The sequence below is a fragment of the Camelus dromedarius genome, chromosome 8, assembly GCF_036321535.1.
Source record: "Camelus dromedarius isolate mCamDro1 chromosome 8, mCamDro1.pat, whole genome shotgun sequence".
In the NCBI taxonomy this organism is placed as follows: Eukaryota; Metazoa; Chordata; class Mammalia; order Artiodactyla; family Camelidae; genus Camelus; species Camelus dromedarius.
Genome location: NC_087443.1, coordinates 6,297,209 through 6,316,422, shown reverse-complemented (window position 1 = coordinate 6,316,422; position 19,214 = coordinate 6,297,209). Strand labels below are relative to the sequence as shown.

Below are 19,214 nucleotides of genomic sequence, written 5' to 3'. Positions count from 1 at the left end.
CAAAAAATAAAGTTGGGGTTGTCACTGTGGGGGGCACAGAGGCAGCCCCAGGTGTGGGGGGGCCCTTTCTCTGCTCACACCTCCCCTGCCAGCACTTGGCACCTTGGCGGGGGCTCCATGAGGCAAAACTTTGAGGGGAGCTCTTTTTGGGGGAGGGCATTAACAGCTGCTTTTATTAAAATGAAATCAAAAGGGCAACAGAGACAGGAAGTGGGGTGGATGAGGGGGCAAGAGAGAGACAGTGGCGGAGACAAGACAGTAGATCTGTCAGAATGGCCTGGAAGAGCCAGCTCTAAGGCGGAAGAGCCCTGAGGGTGAAAGACAAGCGGGGAAGGCTGCTGTCTGAGCCCCAGGAAGCTGGAGTAGCCAGCGGATACACGCACACGTGTCAGCCGGTGCGGCCCACCCCGGGGGCTCGCCCTGGCTCCAGGCATTCATTTATTGCTGCAGTATGACTGTTGCCAGAGTTGCTCCAGAGGGTCAAGCTTAACTGCTTTTAATTCAGGTCCCCATTCTCCCTTGTTGTCCCGGGACCAGTGTATTATTAATAAGAAGCAAAGTGACCAAAAGGCAGACGTCTCTAACCCCAGGAAAAGAAGGACAAAGACCAGGGTTCTCTGAATTCTAGAACATTCGCTGCTGTGTGTTGGAGGGTTCTTTCCATGGTGGGCATGACCATGACAGCTGTGTGTCTGGAGCAGTGCTCTGACTTGAGGTCAGATCAGGGCTTTCAAGCCCTGATATCCAAAGGGCATCACTTGTCCCCACAGTCGCTCACGCCAGCAGAAGTAACATACCAGGGGCTGCAAGAGGGGTGGGTCAGAGTCGGGGGCGGGTGGACTACAGGTGACCAGAGAGGCCCTCATGTCGGGGTCTGTGTCTTAAAATGAAGGATTTACAAGGGTTCAGATGGGTCAGGACAGCTGGCGTTGCACACAGGCGGTTTTCCAGCTGACCCTGATCGCCCCGAGTGATGCGGAAGCCTGTGGCAGTTGAGGGACTCTGTCACGAGAGAATTGAGAAGGGGCTTTTGAGAGTACATGTTCCCACAGCAAGCACAGATGCCTTCTGCCTTCAGGGTGCCAGATCGTTGGTCCCAAACATCTGAAAATAGAGATGCAAACGTCTGCATCTTGCGCGAGCTTTTTATTGTTTTGTTTCCATGGCGGATTAATAACCCAAGTCTGTGCAGAGGGCAGGGTGAACAAAAATGTTGTGCCAGGGAGCTGTAGGGATCTGGGTGCTGGGGTGGCTGAGGGTGGGGTGGGAGGGAGCCAGGGATATCAAGAAGCAGCCTGGGATTGCAGCAGCTCTGAAATCCAAGCGGTGAATCCCTTGTCCCTTGAGAATGCAAAGGATGTTGTAGGCGGGTGCAAAGGGCATCAGTACACTGGCACCAGCCAGGGTCCTCAGTGGTCCTTTTATATGGGCCCCCAGATGGGTATCTGGGGAGCATGAGTCCTCGAGACGACACCTAGGAAGCGGCACGTGGGTCCTCTGCAGGTGGGAATGAGCAGCCTCAGGTACCGCGGCTCAGAGGCAGCGCAGGTGTCCCCGGACTGGGCCCTCTGTTCCATGACACCTCGGTGACGAAGACGCAGAGAAGTCGAATTGGTTAAATGCCCTGAGCCCTAAGTCCGTCGTGTGCCTGTGAGGACACCTGCTCTCATCATAAGATTTTACCTTGTTAAATGTTGTGGAGTTGGACGTGTTATCTGCCGCAGATGACACTCTGGGACAAGGCGGGGGCAGCACCTGGCATGGCTGCTGAGAATGAGGCTCAGCTCCCGGGGTCAGTGTGGGAACAGTTGCCTGGGAAATGTCTCCAGAACACAGAGGGCTGACAGGGTCCAGCGGGGATGCTGACTGTCCACAGAGACCAGGCGGATCCCTTAAGAGCCTGCATCAGTGGGGAAGACTTGATAAAATCAAGTCAGTGTGTGTTGCCCGTGCTAACTGGCTTCCTTTTGGTAAAACGCAGAGTCTTTGTGGCTCAGAGCTCTCCGTTCCATTTCCTGTTCCCTTTGCATGAGAGAACCAGCATAGGGCATGAACTGTGGGCTCTCTGCGTCCTCGCTTTTTGGTTTGCTCTCTCAAGGTCAGACTTGCATAAAGTCAGAACTTTGTAGCGGCAACACAGAGAATGTTCTAGGGACCGAAGAGCCTAACCCCTACTCTGTTCCCACGAACCAGTGTCCAGCTTGAGAACGCCCCGCACTCAGCCCTCCCCAGCCGTAAGCTCCAGTGCCCTGAGTGCCTGCCTCCTTTATCCCACTCTTCTTAGGACTTAAAGATTGATGGGACTCTCTTTGGAGAGCTGCGCACAGGCGGTGGTACCCGGGGCAAGGTGGCCACGACCTCCCAGTGCGGGGCTGGAGATTCTCCCTCAGGTGATGCCTTGCAGCTTCGTGACTCGAAGCAGCCTTTTCTTTGCTCCTGATTCTGTGGGTCAGCGGTCTGGCCAGGTCTCAGCTGGGCTCTTGTTGTCGGCCTGGCCGGGGGAGTGCTCCTGTGCCATCCGACAGCTGAGGGGAGCTGTCTGCTCAGGGAGAACTTGGCTTCTCCTGTGTCCATTTGGGGCCCCGCATGTCCAGCGAGCCACTTGGTGGTGGAAGAGTTCCCTGGGGCAAGAGGGGACGCCGAGAAGGCCCCCAGAGGCTGAGGCTTGGGGACCACGGGGTCCCCTCTGCTTTCTTCTGCTGGTCACACCCTGGCACAGCCCAGCCCAGATCCAGGGCGTGAGGACAGAGACCGCATCTCCTGATGGAGAGTTGCGGAGGGTTTGTGCCACTTTGTATCTAAGACTCCAAACCCTGGAAGCCCTGAAATTGGGTCCTTTTATTGGGTTGTTTGTTGGTCATACATTGATTTCTTTTTTAATTTCAATCTTAATGGTGGTAAAATACACATAACATGAAATGTGCTCTCTGAGCCATTGTGAACATACAGTTCAGTGGCATTAAGTTCTCACTGTTGTGCAGCCATCCCACCATCCACCTCCAGAACTTGGTCCTCTTCCCAAACTGAAAGTCTGTTCCCTTTAAACAGAACCCCACCCCCACCCCCCTGCCCTGGCCCCTGGCAACCACCCTTATGCTTTCTGTCTCTATGATGTCATCCATTGATTTTTTTCAAAAATTCAGCGGACATTGATTAGATGATTAGATTGAGTCAGATGTTATGTAAATAGTCCTGCTCTCAGAAAACTGCCCACTGAGCGGATGGCTGCACCTGGGGGGCAGAACTCACGCTGGAGAAGAGTTTTAGCCACACAATGCTTCCTTCAGTCACTCTCCCTGTTCATGTAACACGTGTTTACACTCACGATGGTGGGTATATTCTCATTCCTTCCTCCCATTGTTCAGTTCAGCAGACATTTGTTTAATGAGTGCCAAGTGTCCAGCTCTTCTTAGCTTTTTTCTGACTTCCCTGCCCCCCGATGGATCCGCTGAGGCCAGGATCAGCCGGACCTGAGGTCGCGACTGTCAGGCACAGAGCTGAGAGTCCCAGGAATTTGGGGTTTCTTCCCAGCATTGGCTCTGGGCTCCTTCCTTCAGGCCAGCCCACGGTGGTTCCATCTGCAGAGGAGGGACGGGCTGGCGCTGGGCTCAGGATCTTGAAACACACTCAGCTCTGATCAGGAGAGGCCTTGCTGCTGGGCGAGCACGGACTGGTCATCCTCGGGTTCTGCTCCGTCTTCCAGCCCATCCCTCCCTGCCCGGGTCTCCCCCTCCCAAGGTTGCCCCAGGCCTGGTGCCTCCGCTGCCTCCCTCCATCACGGGTGGGAGGCTCGGAGGGAGGACTTCCTGTCCTGGCCAGGCAGCGTGGTCTCAGTCCTTATCTTTTCCACTCATCCGTCAGCTTGGCAGGTGTGCTGGCGGAGAGGGTGCCTGCGGGGCCCCAGGGTTGATTCCTCTCTCATGCTGCTGAGGTTTCAAGAGGCAAACCATTAGCACTTGTAATGCTCCGGAGGGGGAGTCCGTGGGAGGAGCAGATTCTTGGCATTCCTCATCCGTCTGGGCTGGGAATTCAGGGGAGACTCCTGCGGGGGCAGGTCAGGCCCTGGCGCTGGGCAGCTGGACTCTGGGGACCCCCCTCCCCCAGGCTGTCTGGATTTTTCCTTTCTGTCTGCCCCAGTCCTTCCCCTGGTGTTTAGCTGCCTGTTTGGGGTTAGTAAGCAGGCCGGCGTGGGGTGGGAAGAAATCAGTTCCTTGATTCCAAAGATCTCTGAGGGCCAACGGGGACTATTCGCGGAGGAGGGAGGCCCCCTGTCCTGTCCTCAGGAGGAGAAGTGTGTGCCTGGGAGCAGTGCCTGAATTGTTGAAGAGAGGTTGGAACCCTGGTCTGTCTGTGGCTCGAAGGCATCTCCTGCCCACGGGGGACAGAAGGGCCTTCCGTCAGGATGTCTGGACGTGGAGGGGTCCCTTGGCTGCCAGTTGTGCCTCTGCTTGGCCGTCCCTCCTTGCTGCCAGCCCAGAGTTTCTGAGAAGCACAGAGCTGCCCTGGCCCCCGGGCACAGCATCTCTCCAGCTTGGGGCTGCTCACCGAGACCCCATTTCTGCCCAGTAGCGAAGTCTCCCTACCCCCACCCATCCCCGTGCTTTCCCTGACTCATCTTCCTGAGATCCAGAGCAGGTCGGTGGCCCCCCGCTCTAGCCCTTTCCTGGCTCTCTGTGGGGCGCAGGGACGCGTGTGCAGTGCACAGGTGCAGTGACCAGTCTGCTCCCTCAGCCCAGGGCCCAGCCCGCCCCTTGGGCCCCAGGGGTCCTTCCTGCTGGTCTCTCCTCCAGCCCCTCAGCCCCATCCCACAGGCCTTGCACAGCCCCCGCCCGGCCATCCGTGCAGGTCCCAGAGCAGGTCCTGGCTCTGATGGTTCTCCCGGTCCTCCCAGTGGCCGGGCAGCTCCCGCAGCCCCCTCATCTGTGCCGAGCACCTTCGGGCATCCCAGGGCCGGTCCTCACAACACCCCCTTTTACAGACCAGGAAACTGAGGGCAGGAGTGAACTATCCATCCAGGGCCACACGCGTCACCCAGGCTGCGGGGTTCAGGACTGTCCCCGCTCCGTGTCCCCTCTGAGAAGTGTGGTGCGAGGCGGACACCCGGACACGTGTTAGGGTTGCTGGTGTCGGTTCTTTGTTGGTACGTCTCGTCTCTGTGAGGCGACAAGGCCCTGGAGGGCAGGGGCCACCCCTCCTCCCTTGACCTCCCTCACACCCACCAGCTGCCATTTTCCTAGGCTCCCAATGCCATGGGTCCCAACAGATGGGCACTGTGGACCCGCGCGGGATTGTCCATTGTCCGCCCGGCTCCCTGGTGAAAACAGGGGTGTGTTATTTGGCCCCTGGTACCTTGGGGTGAGGGGCGGGTGGCCCCCAGGCTCTGCCCCCGCCTCCCTGCTGCTGGAGGGGCTGACACCCCCAGCCTCAGTGGCCGGGCGGCGCTGTCTCTTCCATCAGGTTGTCGTTCTCCTAATTTTTTTAAACTTCTCAAAGTTTTTTGTATCTTCCCCTCTTCTTCTTCCTCTTCCTTCTTTGGAGGGGAAGGTGGGGAGAGTAAATGTTAAATGGTTTGTGAATTTATTAGGATTTGCTCCAGTAAACTATTATGTTTCCTGACAATGTTTCTGCAGCCCATATCTCAACAATTTAGAGCTACCAGCGGCTGCCAAGCCAAACAGTTAGTTTTGGCTGCCTGCTTCCCCCTTTACTGAAATATTACACATTCCTCTCCAGTGAGTGGGGTGTAAAAATAGACACTGGGCTCAGTTGTGGCCTTTCTGTTTTTAGAACGGACGTGGCCAGCTGAGACCCAGTTCCCCACATGAGGCAGCTGCCGCCCAGGCCTGGCTCGGTGGGACCAGACCCTCCGGGCACATCTCCCTGGGGCTCCAACCGCTGCCGCCAGGATTGAGGGCGCAGCTGTCAGCATCACTGCGAGGGGAGAGGGCTTCCTGTGCACCCCCGTGTCTCCTGTGAGACCATGGAGTTGACCCCGCCACTGACATCCTGTCCGAGCCCAGCCTGGCTAGGCTGGGGGCTGCTGACCCCTTGGGTTCTCTTCCTGGACAGCGGCCTTCAGCTGAGCCCAGCTTCTGCCCAGCTCAGCCCTGGGGGGTAGGGTTCCCGAGAGCTCTTTCTCCCCACCTGGAAAAGCTGATTTTTTCCAAAAAGAAGAAAACTGTGCTGGAACTTCCTGACTTTCCACCCTTCATCGCAGGCTCCAGAGCTGGTTCCCCTGCTGGCCTGTTGTGTCCCCATGGCAGAGCTGTCCCTTCCTGCTCCCTGATCTGCCCCAGTGTCAGAGGGCCACCCTCACGGAGCCTGCTGTGTGGTGCCTTCAAGGGCATGGTGGGAGGAGAGGTCAGAGCCCCCCGTGGGCGACGTGGGCTCTGGGGGAGTCTATGGGACGGGTAAGGAGCTGCATCGCATCCCTGCGGGGAGCATCTCAGCTCAGACTCCACCTCCAACACCAGGCCAGGATGGGGCCTCCAGGGGCCCAGTCACTTCTGGGCACGGACACTGCCCACGGGTCCTAGCCGCGGGCACCAGGCCTCTGGTGACCAGGGGAAGGCAGGGAGGGGGCCAGCACCCAGAGGGGTCCACTGTGAATGCTGCTGACTCCCCCCCCCAGGGAGCTGGGCTGCCCCCAAAACGTAGAACAGGAGCAGAGCCGGGTAGCACTTACTGTGTGCCAGCCTAGTCCGAGAACAGCAGTCCAGCGCGGTGAGAGTGGGCAGCACGCCCTTTTCACTAACAGGAAAAGAGCCCAGGATCGGGCTGGCCCTTCACTGAGAGGAGCAGGTGGCTGTGGCTCTGGACCGGTGATGGTAATGGGGAGGTGCCTCTAAGGTGGCCCCAGGGCTGGGCGGGCACCCGGCTGAGGCCAGAGCTGGGAGGGAAGGGCAGGCCCCAGGGAGGGTGGAGGCAGGAGGTGAAAAGAGGGAAACCTCTGAGGCACAAAGGGAGCCTCGGGCAGATGCCATGTTCCCGGGACCCGCACGGTGGCGCCACTTTGTGTGTGATGGGGAGCCTGTTTCCCTGTGCCCTGGATGCTGCGCGCCCAGGCACCTGTGCAGGTCGACAACCCAAGGGTAGAAGATCTGGGGCACAGTCCTGGGGGGTGGCCTTGTCCCCCACCCCCAGACCCCACCCCGGTCCAGTTTTGTTGAGTTTGGGAGTTTGGGAGCTGCATCCGATGCACTCTCAACGGGCAAAAAGGCCCTTTGTTCCCTTCTGTCCTCCTCCGCCCCTGCCTAACGGGCATGTGTTTTCCATACAAAGAACAAACTTTTGCCCTTTGGGGCAAGGAGTGGGGAAGGAAAAGACCCTCATCAGCACAGCTGACCCAGGAGGACTGCCTTTCAAAAGGAGCTTGTCATCGTGTTTTATTTGCAGAACGGAAAACAACACCTGCTTCGGCAAAAAGGCTTAGAAGCCGACATAGTCTTACTGTTTTTCTTCTGTAAGTTCTTGTTTTCCTGGTTTCCCCCCCCGAACCCCTGAAAACCAGGTAACCGCCTCTGTGAGCAGGGCCACTGTTCTAACCAGATGTCACCGCCCCTGAGGGCCGTCACGAGGGCTCTGTTGGCCCCAGGGGCCATGAGAGCTTCTGTGGTTCTGTTGAGGTTCTGTCCCATCCAGCCCCGTGCTGCTTGAGTGTGCCAGTCGAGGACCTGAAGCTGTCCTGGCACCACTGAGACCGCCTTCTCTCCCCAGCACCCCTGGATCGGCCCAGTGCTGACTTCCACATAGACACGTGTTCAGCCCAGACTTCCGGAGGCTTCTCCCCGACTCGAGAAACTGCTGATCCTAAAAGAGCCTGGGGTTGGATGAAGTGCTCAGTTTTAAGTGCCCTTCTTACCCTGCAATTTCCAAATCAGTGTCAACGCTGTTCTCTAAGTCTTGGTCCCCACTTCCAAGCTATTTTAGTACTTGGCTTATTTAAAGAACCTTTTCTTTCTCTGCCCACAGCCTCCCTGTATTCTATTGTGGAATTTGGAAGTATATGCAGAGTATTGAGAATGGTTCACTCAGAAACAGCCCTTTAAAAATCAGATTAGATATACTTAGAGAAATCCTGCCTCGGACAGGGGTCTCTGGTGTTTGCACAGGCATCATCCCTGGTGGCCGCTGGCTTTTATATGCACTGTGTCGCCGAGCTCAGCTGCAGGGCTTGGCATCATCCCATCCAGGTTGAAGTCCCAGCAGCGCAGTCTCTTAATGGACTGGTGACCTAGGACAATTCACTTCTTTGCTCCAAATCCCCATTTTCTCACTTGTAGAATAAAAACTTAAAAACAACAACAAAAATCCAATAACAAAGAAAATCAGATGCTACTCTGTTGTCTAGCTGGTGGCATTAGACATTGGGGCAGCCCCTGGCAAACAAACTTTGGTAGCATGCACCCAAAACCACAATCAAAGAAAGGTTTATACCTTTTGTAGTTTGATATCTCACTTCTGGAAACCTACATGAAAAATGAACTCCGAATGGGGAAGAGCTGTATGCATGAAGATTTTCAGGGCAATCTGAATTATAACAACAAAAGTTAGAAGTAGCCAGTTGTCCGCTAATAAGAAGATGGGTGAGTTGATGTTTGGACAGCCTCTCAGTGAAATGCCTTGTGCCCATTGAAAGCAGTGACCCCAAAGTCCATGTGACACCAGGGATATGCTGAGGTTTAAGTGAAAACACACAATACCCCGAATTATATGCATAACGGAAGTGCAACTTCATAAAACACGTGTCTGAAAAACATTACGTGAAAATACAAAAGTAGTAGTTAGTGATTATGGGAGAAGGGAAGCGTTATGAATGATTTTATCTAATTGTGACTTTTGGTAATTGTAGTTTAATTCTTTTATTTTAAGAAGAAGAAGAAGAAGAAGGGGGTGTATGGGTCAATAGAAGCGGAGAGGAATGTTCCAGACAGATTTCAGAGCTGATGGAGGTGACAAGTGGCTTGCTCTGCAGGGTGTGGGGTGACGCCCTCCAGGGCTTAGGCTCCACCCAGTGGTTTGCTGGTCAGGACGGCTCGGTGCTCCTGCTGTTAGAGGTTGCAGTGGTTAGCAGCACTGGCTCGAGGAAAGCATTTCCGGGGCTGTTGGATTCGGGGTGTGGACCCTGCCCTGCCCTTGGGGAGGTGCCCCTACCAGGACCAGGACTGGGTCAGAGCAGCGGGGCAGTGCTGGGAGGAAGAGGAAGTGGAAGAGGAAGACCCTGTCTTGCCAGCTCAGGTGGCCGTGACAGATACTGCAGACTGGGGACTTAAACAATAGACATTTACCTCTCACAGTCCTGGAGGCTGGGAGTCCGAGATCACGGGACGAGCAGGGTCTGTCCTGGTGAGACCCCACTTCCTGATTTGCAGATGGCCACCTTCCCGCTGTGCCCCTCCGTGGTGGGGAGAGACAGCAACTCTGTGTCCCTTCTCATAAGGGCACTAATTCTGTCACTGGGGCCCCACCCTCATGACCTCATCTAACCTCCCAAAGGCCCAGCCTCCAAATACTATCACTTTGGGAGTGAGGCCTTCAACATGTGAATTTGGAGGCACACAAACACACAGTCTGCAGCAGACGTGAAGATGGAGTGTCAGGCAAAGGAGGGCAGGGTCAGGTCTTTGGAGCTGCACGCAGGCCTGCCCTTGACTGTCCTGGTTTAATCCACACTGCAGTGCTGCTGTATTGACTGGGCACCCTTCCGTGTCACCCCCAGGGGGCAGTCACCCTCCCCAGGAAGGTGCTAGAACCCCTCCTTTAAAACAAAAAATTTTTGAAGTATAGTTGACTTACAGTGTGTCAGTTTCTGGTGCACAGCAAAGTGATTCAGTTACACACACACACACACACACACACACACACACACACACACACACATAAATACTCTTTTTGGATTCTTTTCCATTATAGGTTATTATGAAGTATCGAATAGAGTTCCCTGTGCTGTACAGTGGGTCCTTATCTGTGTATTTTATATGTACTACTGTGTGTCTGTTAATCCCCAACTCCCGGGTATCCGTCCCCACCCGTTTCCCCTCTGGTAGAGGCAGGTGGATGCCTTCGTGGTCAGTCAGATTCAGGCGTCCAAGCTGTTCCTAGCACGTGATGTGACAGGGCCTGGCGCTCCAAGCTTCTGCCTGCACATTTTCCAGGATGTGATGGCAGACCTGGAAATAACCCCCCGAGGACAGACAGGAGGTTCCAGCAAATGGACAGCAGGCAGTGCTGACGCTGCTGGGGGAGCTGTGCGGGCTGGCGCCCCTGTTGCGCGGACTGAACATGTTGCTCTCTTTCCTCCCTCCCGTGTCCCCCCAGAGTCAGATGGAGTTCAGCATCTCCTCCTTATCTATCCAAGAGCCGAGCTGCGGCAGCGCCGGCGAGCCCAGGCAACCGTCCAAAGCTCCCCAGAGCTCGCAGGCCCTCCGTCCCTCCCAGGCCGGCAAGTCCTCCAGCCTGGACGCTCTGGGTCCCGCCCGGAAGGAGGAGGAAGCATCCTTCTGGAAGATCAATGCAGAGCGGTCTCGGGGGGAGGGCCCCGAGGCTGACTTCCAGTCGCTGACCCCCAGCCAGATCAAGTCCATCGAGAAAGGGGAAAAGGTCTTGCCTGCCTCTTCCTGGCAGGAGCCGGCCCCGAAGGCTAGGGAGGCCCAGGCAGAAAGGCCCGGCGTCCTCTGCCAGGAGCGGCGTGTCCTCCCCAGCACCAGCCTGGACCACGAGCGACCCCTGCCCGCCCAGGCCTGCACCAGCCCGCCGGGCGAAGCTGCCCCCGCCGGGCCCGTGGGGAAGCCGCCCTCCCCCGAGGCCGGGTGGGAGGCCGCGGAGGACACAGAGGACGCCCTGTTCTTGGATCCCGTGCCTGCACAGGTAGGTGCCTTGCTTCAGGCCGGGCGACCCCTTCCTCCAGGAGTGACAGGGGGCGGCTCCCCCATGCCCACGCTTCCTTCTTCCTCCCCTGCCCTTCCTCGGAGGACTTTGGGTTCAGGGCTGCTGAGCTGTCACTCAGCTTGGCGGCCAGCAAACGTGCAGGAGACGTGTCCTGAGTCCGTCTGGGTGCCGTGACCCGTTTGCCATTATGCGGTTGTGCCCCAGACGCCCGCTGCCCTTCCGCAGGTGGGATTGGGGGTGCAGCAGTGGGCAGGGGACCCACAGGGGGTCTGGGAGGTTGGGCTGCGGGGTTAGTGAGGAGGGGACCCACAGATGCCCTGGAAGAATGTGGAAGAAGCCGGTGGGACACGCCCCCCCCCGCCCAGAGCCTCCGCCGGGAGTGGCCGGGCTTGTTCAGGGACCACGGGAGGCCTGCATCAGGAGTGATGGGCCGCTTCCCGTTTCTAAGCAGGACAGGACTAGGTGTCCAGGGAGGGGTCCTGAAGAAAGGACCTCTTTCTGGGGATGGAAGAGAAGCCAAAGAAAGATCTGAGTGGTTCGCTGGGTGAGGGCGGTGTGTCACGACGAAAAGGTCGCTCCAGGGACTAGGCAGTGTGAGTGGCTTCTGCACGTTTGCCCTTTTTTGTGGAGCCCCGACCAGTGTCTTTCCTGGCGGGTCTGCATTGCTTCAGCAGCTTAGCAAAGAGAAGAGAAAATGTTTGCTTATGACTTTAAATGGAGCTAGTGTTGGAGATTGCTCAAAACCTAAATATATAAAGAAATGATCATCGTATTTCTGAGGTAGGTCATGGTTTTGAGACATTGTTTTATGATGAACGAAGCAATGCTTTGGATAAGGCACGTCTGAGGACCACTGCTGGGGGAAGACCGTGGACCACTCACGTCCCCAGGTGAGGCCACAAGCAAGGTTCCCTGTCCTGTCCGTCTGGGGGATGGGCAGTGCTTCCCAGAACATGAATGCTTCTGCCCTTAGCTTCTCTGGATGGGTCAGGGTGCTTGCTGACGGTCAGAGGGGTAACCAAGGGCACCCCTGGGCCTCCTGGGAGTGCTCCCCTGCTCCCTGGTGCTGACCCTGAGCTGGGGCCATGCTGGCATGCAGGAGATCTCATTTTTAAACAAACACGTCCGGGCTCACGCAGCCTGCATGTTCTAGTACTTTCAGAGGAGCCCCCGGGAGGCTCTGCACCCAGGGCTGTCCCAGCAAAACCATATTAGACCTTTTCTTTGGGACCTGCTTACACAGCCAGTGGCCTATTTTGTCTGGTTGGGTCTGGATTTCGGAGCTGGGACAAGTCACCTGTTGGCATCACCTCTGTGCACCTTGGTGGTTTTGTCCATGTTGGTGTCATCTGGACTCCTTGGCCGTCTTCTTCTTCCTTCTTCTTCCTTCTTCCTCCTTTTTCCTCCTTCCTCCTCCTCCACATATACCAAAAAGATTTTGTTACGGTTACATATATACAACAGCTGTGGCACTGGATACATTTGCATTGTTGTGCCGCCGTCACTACCGTCCGTCCACAGAATTCTTTCATCTGGAAACTGAAACTCTGTCCCCATTAAACAGCCCTGCGACCCCTCCTCCTTCAGCCCCGGGCAACCATCGTTCTACTTTCTGTCTCTCTGGATTTGACTCCTCGAGGGACCTCATATACGTGGAGTCACGCAGTATTTGTCCTTTAGTGACTGGCATATTTCACTTGGCGTCATGTCCTCAAGATTCATCCATGAACCATGCGTCAGAATGTCCTTCCTCTTTAAGGCTGAGTAATATCCCACTGTGTGTGTGTACCACATTTTGTTTATCCATTCATCCGTCTGTGGACACTTGGGTTGTTTCCACCTCTTGGCTGTTGTGAATAAGGCTGCCATGATGCTGGGTGTGCAAATACCCGTTTGAGTCCCTGCTTTCAATTCTCCTGGGCAGATGCCCGGAAGAAGAACAGCTGGATCATATGGCAAGTCTGTGTTTAATTTTTGAGGAACTGCTGTGCTGTTTTCCAGCAACGACTGCACTGTTTCACACTTCCAGCAACAGTGCCCCGGGATTCCAGCTTCTCCGCGTCCTCACCAACACTTCTTTTCTTTTTTCTTTTTTGATAATGGCCATCCTAATGGGTGTGAGGTGGTATCTCTCCCTGCGTTTTGATTCCCCTGTCTCTAAGGACTGTTGATGCTGCGTGCTTGGCCATTTGGGTATCTTCTTTGGGGAAATGTCTATTCCAGTCCCTTGCCTGGTTTTAATCGGCTGTGAGTTTCGTTGTTGAGCTGTGGTCATCCTCTGGGTACTTCCTGGATCGGGGTTCCAGAGGCTTCCACGCCTCCGTGGTCAGCTGTCCTCCTGAAGAAGGACCCCTGTGACAGGGACCCTCTGCCTTCCATCAGCTCCACATCAACTCTCCAGCCTGTCCCCTCTTTTCAGGGTCTCCCACATCTTAGGCCCCTCCCTCCCTTTGCAGCTCTGGTGCCTGCCCCAGGTGGCCCCTCTGTTCTGTGTCTCCAGTCTCCCTGCCCAGTGGCTCCTTCTCACAGATGCACACAGCTCACCTCTGTCCCTGTCCAGGGCGCATTTGTATAAGATACGTGCGGTTTTTGTTTTTGTTTTTTTTGGTGGGAGGTGATTAGGTTTATTTATTTATTCTTAGAGGAACTGGGGATTGAACCCAGGACTTCATGCATGCTAAACTTGCACTCTACCACTTGAGCTATACCCTCCTACCCTTGGAGGAGGAGGGTTTTTTTGTTTTTGTTTTCCTTTTAATGGAGGGACTGGGGATTGAACCCAGGACCTTGTGCATGCTAAGCATACAGTCTACCACTGAACTATCCCCTCTGCCCTTAGATGTGTGAGTCTTAGTTGTAAAGAGATGCAGGAAAGTGGGGAGGGGTGGGGAGACTAGGACGGGACACATGAAATCCTTTGGGAGAAAAGATTTCTGAGTGCAAAGCCCAGCACTCATCCATCCACAGAACTCTTCCATCAGGGTGTGAATTGCAGCCGCATTTAAGACACTGGTAGGAAACTAGAGAAAGGAGCGCTTGCCTGAACTCCTTCGGCTTTCCAAGCTCTGGCTGTCTCTGCTTCAGTCTGAGAGGCAGGAAACTGGGCCCGAGTCCCTCCTGCCACCGCGTGGAGGGCGGGCTGTCAGGGCTTCCCCGCTCCGGAAGGCTGCGGCCACCGGCTCACCACCTGCTTGTGTCAGACCAGAGGAGAGGGGCCTCTCAACTCAGGCTGCTGGAAGCCGGTGGAAACGGGTCTGAACGCAGCTGCCTGTGCTCACAGAGCAACCCCATGTCCTGTAAGCGGAATGAAGACTGGCCCTGGGTCAGGGAAAATCCCCTCCGGAACCTTCCACATCATCCGAAACAAAGAATTCTTTCTCCGTATTTTTCGTTCCCTCAACTTGGCCATTGATTTTTTGGTTTTGTCTGTCCCTCTGTATGTCTGTGTGTTTCATATTAGAAAAAGACTCTCTCTGTGACTTCTTGTATTCCGTGCTGATTCAGTTTAAGCACGCCTGTCCTTCAGAAATAGAAAGTATACTTTTTTCTCCTTTTCTCCATGGGGAGGGTCCACAGGCTGCCCTCAGACATGCCTGGGGACAGAGAGGGGGTACGTGTCGGATCCTGGCAGAGTGTGGCTTGCGATGAATTTTATTTAATTTTCTGGGTCCCAGCACTGAGGCAAAACGAGGTCAGGGAGCCACCGAGACGGAAGCAGGCTACTTCATTTGGGTCATTTTAAATGAGATGCTGTTTTTAGATTATGCATAACTTAAAAAAAGCCTCATGCCTTACTTTGATGTTTTTGTCCCTTCTACAGGTCAGCTCGAGTAATGTCATCTTGAAGACAGGATTTGATTTCCTGGACAATTGGTAAAAAATGCGTTCGAAAAAACAAACCAACCAAGAACCCCAAAATGCTTTCCAAAGTGGTAGGCAAAGGAGGAGAAAAAAAAGAGACAGCATTTTCCTGTGTCTTTTCCTGGTTTCTGTACACTTGTTTCTTAATCATTCGGAAGCTGGTAAATGTTGCCTTGTCCAGATTCCCAGTTTCTTTTTTGGGGGGAAGACCAGCTATCTATGCTATTTTCAATGATTTGATAACAGAAGTTTTACATTTGGAATTAAAAAAAACAAACAAACTCTTAGGAATTCAGGAAACCTTATAAATAAAAACTTCTGCTCCAGCTCCACCCAGTTCTTCCCCTCCTGAGAGTTTTCTCCATCGTGTCACAAAATCAGAAAGTTATTTCCATGGCCTCTGCGTGGTCCCCTCCCTTTTAAAACTGTGCGGAGCCACCTCTGATGGTGGGAGTTGGTGGCGACCTCAGCGTGAACGACCCCGAATTCTCGCCCGATGCTCCCAGCTGTCCAGGGCTTCCCCAGCCGAAGCCGCGTGTCTCACGTCCTGTTCCTCCCTTCATCCTCGTCGTTTCCAGGAAAGACAGTTGGCACATGGTAGAGGTCGTCTTTAAGCTGATACTTACTCAAGCAAATTATTCATCATTGTTTAAGAAGAGTTGCATGTTTAAAAGTTTTGTATTAACTTCGCAGTTATTTTATATCTAGATGTAGCAGTTGTAAGGTTACCGCTTTTCTTGGGTTCGACCAGCTTCCCCCGTAGAGCCTCGCTGCTCCTGGGGCCTGCCGTGTTCCCTGCCCTGCGCGTCTGCAGGAGGCAGGCCGGGTGGCAGGCGCCGCTGGCGGACCAGCATCCTCTGATCAGCCGCGTTAGGACCTCCCAGCGTGGGGCTGGCGGCGGCAGCGCACGTGCTTCGGCCCGAGGACCGGTCAGACTGCGCCACGGAGGCCCCTCCCCAAGCCCGGAGCGAGGGCCGAAGCGCCCCCTGCAGGCCTTCGTGGTCATGGCAACAGCATCTCGTGGGGCTGGACTTGGCTGCCGGCAGCTTTGCCGCTGGGGAGGGGGCTGGGAGCAGCTCCGAGGCTGCCCAGGGGGACAAGGTGGCCCCTGCCCCAGATGGGGTGGGGTAGGATGGGAGGGGACGCCCTGTCCAGTGGCCCCTGCGCAGCGTGAGCCTGCAGGACATGCCCGAGCGCGGTTTCCACGTTGCCTCACTGTGTTCTCCTCACCTGACGCCTTAATCCCCGTGAGTCCTGCCGGTGAGCACCTGGTTTCAGTATCAAAGTGTGTCTTTTAAAATGCCTTTGTTTCGTAGGGCCTTCTGAAATGATTTCCAGAATATTTTAACCAGCTCCAGGGTAAAGACCATGGCGACATGTATTTTTTCTAGGAAAGTTTCTGCCAAAGCTGTGGCCTGGCCAACTTTTGGCTTGGTTTCTGCCAATTGCGTTATGTCCCTAAACCTCATTTGGCCCCTTGGGGTGTTGGCTTTGTCCCTTCTTTTTGGTGACTGATTGCATTGTGGTGAATACAGGTTCTTTCTGTACCGTGTGAATATAGTTGAAACATTCAAGGGGGAAAAAAAGTTCCTAGCATTGTGGTGAGGGCAAAATGAGCCTAGAAGTCCCAGCTGGAATCACACGGTGGGTGCCAGCCCCTTGGGTCAGCCACTGAGCCTCAGATCTGGGCTCACCATCTGCTCCACTTCCAGCTTCGAGGGCTGTCGACTATGTGAGAACCCACATGTGAAAGCAGGTCCCCCTAACGAAAGAAAGATATTCAGAAGTGAGTTTGCATTCCTTGGTGTAGTGGAGAAGAAAGATCTACATTCTGGGACAGACGATTAGCCCGGCGTGATCTGTCTGTTCTGCTGGGAGATGGTTCTAATTTCTTTTCCACTTTCTTCTGAAGCCCAGGATTCCCATCAAGCTCTCCTGGGAGCTGAGGGGGTGCGGGGATTATGGAGAGCTTCTGCCTTTTTTGGCAACATCTGAGGTCCAGTAACCAGTGGTGTTCAGTTATCTGCAACAGTGTTTAAAGTTGCGTAGAGTTTCAGCCTCCTGAGATTAAATGTAAAATCAAAATTTGGGAAATCCTAGAGGACGTTCTAAAGCTGTGTTGCTTTGCTCTGTTCTCGGAAGTGATGAAGCATGAGAGGGAGAGGTGGGGGCCTGGGGGACACACGCTCGTGGGTCTCATCCTACTGACCTGCAGTTCCTCCTCTTAGCCCTGGGTGGTCTGCGCAAAGATGGGTCCTGGTACCGTCCTCCTGGGAATCTATGTTCAGTGTTTCCACGTAAGGGAAAATTAAGCTTTTCTGTTTGCCACTTTTTCCCCTATGGATCAGGATAGGGTTTCTAAAACCAGTCATTTTCATTTATTGTTTTAAAAATACACATTTTTCACGCATGCTGAGCATGCACGAGGCCCTGGGTTTAATTCCCAGTACTCCTCTAAAAATAAATAAATAAACCTAATTACCTCCCCCGCCCCCTGCAAAAAAAAAAAAAAAAAAAATACACACTTTTCAGCTGAAGCCTGAATGTGGTTTTGGGTCCCCCCTCCCTTGTCTGCCCCCGAGGTTCAGCTCAAGGATTCAGTGTCTTGCTTTCGGTGACTGCAATTTGCAAAATCACCACCAGGAAATTAGAAACCAGTCTCAGTTCTTTCACCCGGGGTCCCTCCCTGCTGCCCTCTGGGTTTGAGGGTACCGCCCGCTCTGGGAACAGCACCCACGTGGGTGCAGAGCAGCCTCCCTTTCTTTGATACACGTTTTCAACAAATGAAAAATTCTTACTGACTACTTATAACTTGGTTGTATTTTATATTAACAGCCTTTAATAAAGCCATTTAAAATTTGCTTGATGTGTCTTTTTTGGGACCGCTGCTGGAGCCAGGATGCCTGTGAGGATGATTGCTGTTGAACAGAGGAGGCTGGAAGGATTCATGCTAGTTAAAGGCAGATTGAAACATCTTCAGAAAGCCCACTTTTGCACAGTCCGGCTTTGCCCCCCCCCCCCTTGCAGGTTAGTGGGCAGCAATGGCCGAGGTCTACTGGCCCCCAGCAGAAGGGCTGGGCTCCTGCCCTCAGGTGACACGGAAGCCATGCACGGCTTTCCAAAGACAAGCTGATTGCATCAGGTGGTGGACTCAGAAATGCAGGTGCGCTCTCCCTGAAAGCTTGCGCCTTGAGTATATTTGAAGCTGATTCTTCTTGGAAGAAGTACAGACTCAAGCGTGGCCTGTCAGTCCTGTTCCATTCATTAAGGTGCAGGTGGTAAGTTACCAGCTATTCATGGACAAGAATTTTTCGATGTCAGGTTTTAGAACTAATACCCCTGAGGAGAATGGGGCTTCAGGCTGACAGCCTTCTCCTAAGTCATCACACACAGGGGGGCCTTGCTGCCTTGGGGACCACAGATTTCCTGATAAGCAAGTGAATTATGTATTTGCTGACTCTGGTATTCAGTGATTTGATGACATCTGTGGGCCAGCAAGTGTTAAATTACTGTATGTACACATTATGAGAGGAGGCAGAGTAGCTCCCAAGCCCATAGGTTTGGCAACTTTCACAGTAGCTCAGTATGGTACTAACATAGCTACCACCCCCCCCCAAAAAAAAGTATTTCTATGCAAGAGGGAGCCATTGACATAGAGATAAAACATATCTGGGTGTGTTCAGCACTTTGTAGCCCGGAGGGGAGTTATTGAATCTGGAAGACAGATATGCGCTCTGTTGTGGAGTATTCATGGGGCTTTTCTAGAAGTTTCTTTGGTCTGATCCTCTTATATTCAATCTTCTTATGAACTTCTCAGCCTTCTGGGTGCCTTGATACCAAGATGGGGACACCCTAGGAGGGAATCAGTGATTCTGAACCCCACCCAAGCTCAGGCAGGAAGCAAACGAGCAGTTCTGAAATATCAGATCAAGTTAAGAAAAACCAAGAGTGGTGATACCAACTAGAAACATAAATTAAAAGAAAGTAACTCATCATGGCAATCAAAAATACAAAGTATCTAGGAATCAACTTCAACAAGTATACAAAGACTTCTTTAAAGAAAACTATAAAAAAGAGATAGAACATGTAGAAGAAAATCTGAATAATCCTGGGGGCGGGGGGAGGATAACTTAACATTATAAAAATGTTCATTTCCCCCAAATTGTTTTATAAAGTTAGCACAACCTCAACAAAAATGGCAGTTGGATATTTATGGGAAATTTGATCAATTTATAACACTAAATTGTAGATGGAGAAATCATAGTTCACTGAAGAAGGAGGGAGGCCTTGTGTATTAGCTGGGAACACACGTTTGTGCGTGTTGGTGCCGGGACAGATGATTAGATCAACACAGTAGGATGGAGACCTCGGGGCCAAACCCACACATATAAGGAGAGTTAGTTCACAATCAAAGTGGCATCACAGATTAGCAGGAGGAAGGAGAGAGAGAAATGTGACTTCCTACC

At 53.7% G+C, this 19,214-nt stretch overlaps 1 protein-coding gene across 1 annotated transcript in view; it reads left to right on the top strand.

Moving 5' to 3' along the window:
• C8H1orf198 (chromosome 8 C1orf198 homolog) overlaps window positions 1-17,609 on the top strand; it is a 31,401-nt gene extending 13,792 nt beyond the window's left edge. Inside the window, exons 3-4 of the mRNA XM_064487859.1 lie at window positions 10,318-10,866; window positions 14,708-17,609. Coding sequence (XP_064343929.1) covers window positions 10,318-10,866; window positions 14,708-14,764 — 606 coding nt within the window. The 3' untranslated portion in view covers window positions 14,765-17,609. The remainder of the gene's footprint in view (window positions 1-10,317; window positions 10,867-14,707) is intronic.
• The last annotated feature ends 1,605 nt before the right edge of the window (window positions 17,610-19,214 follow it).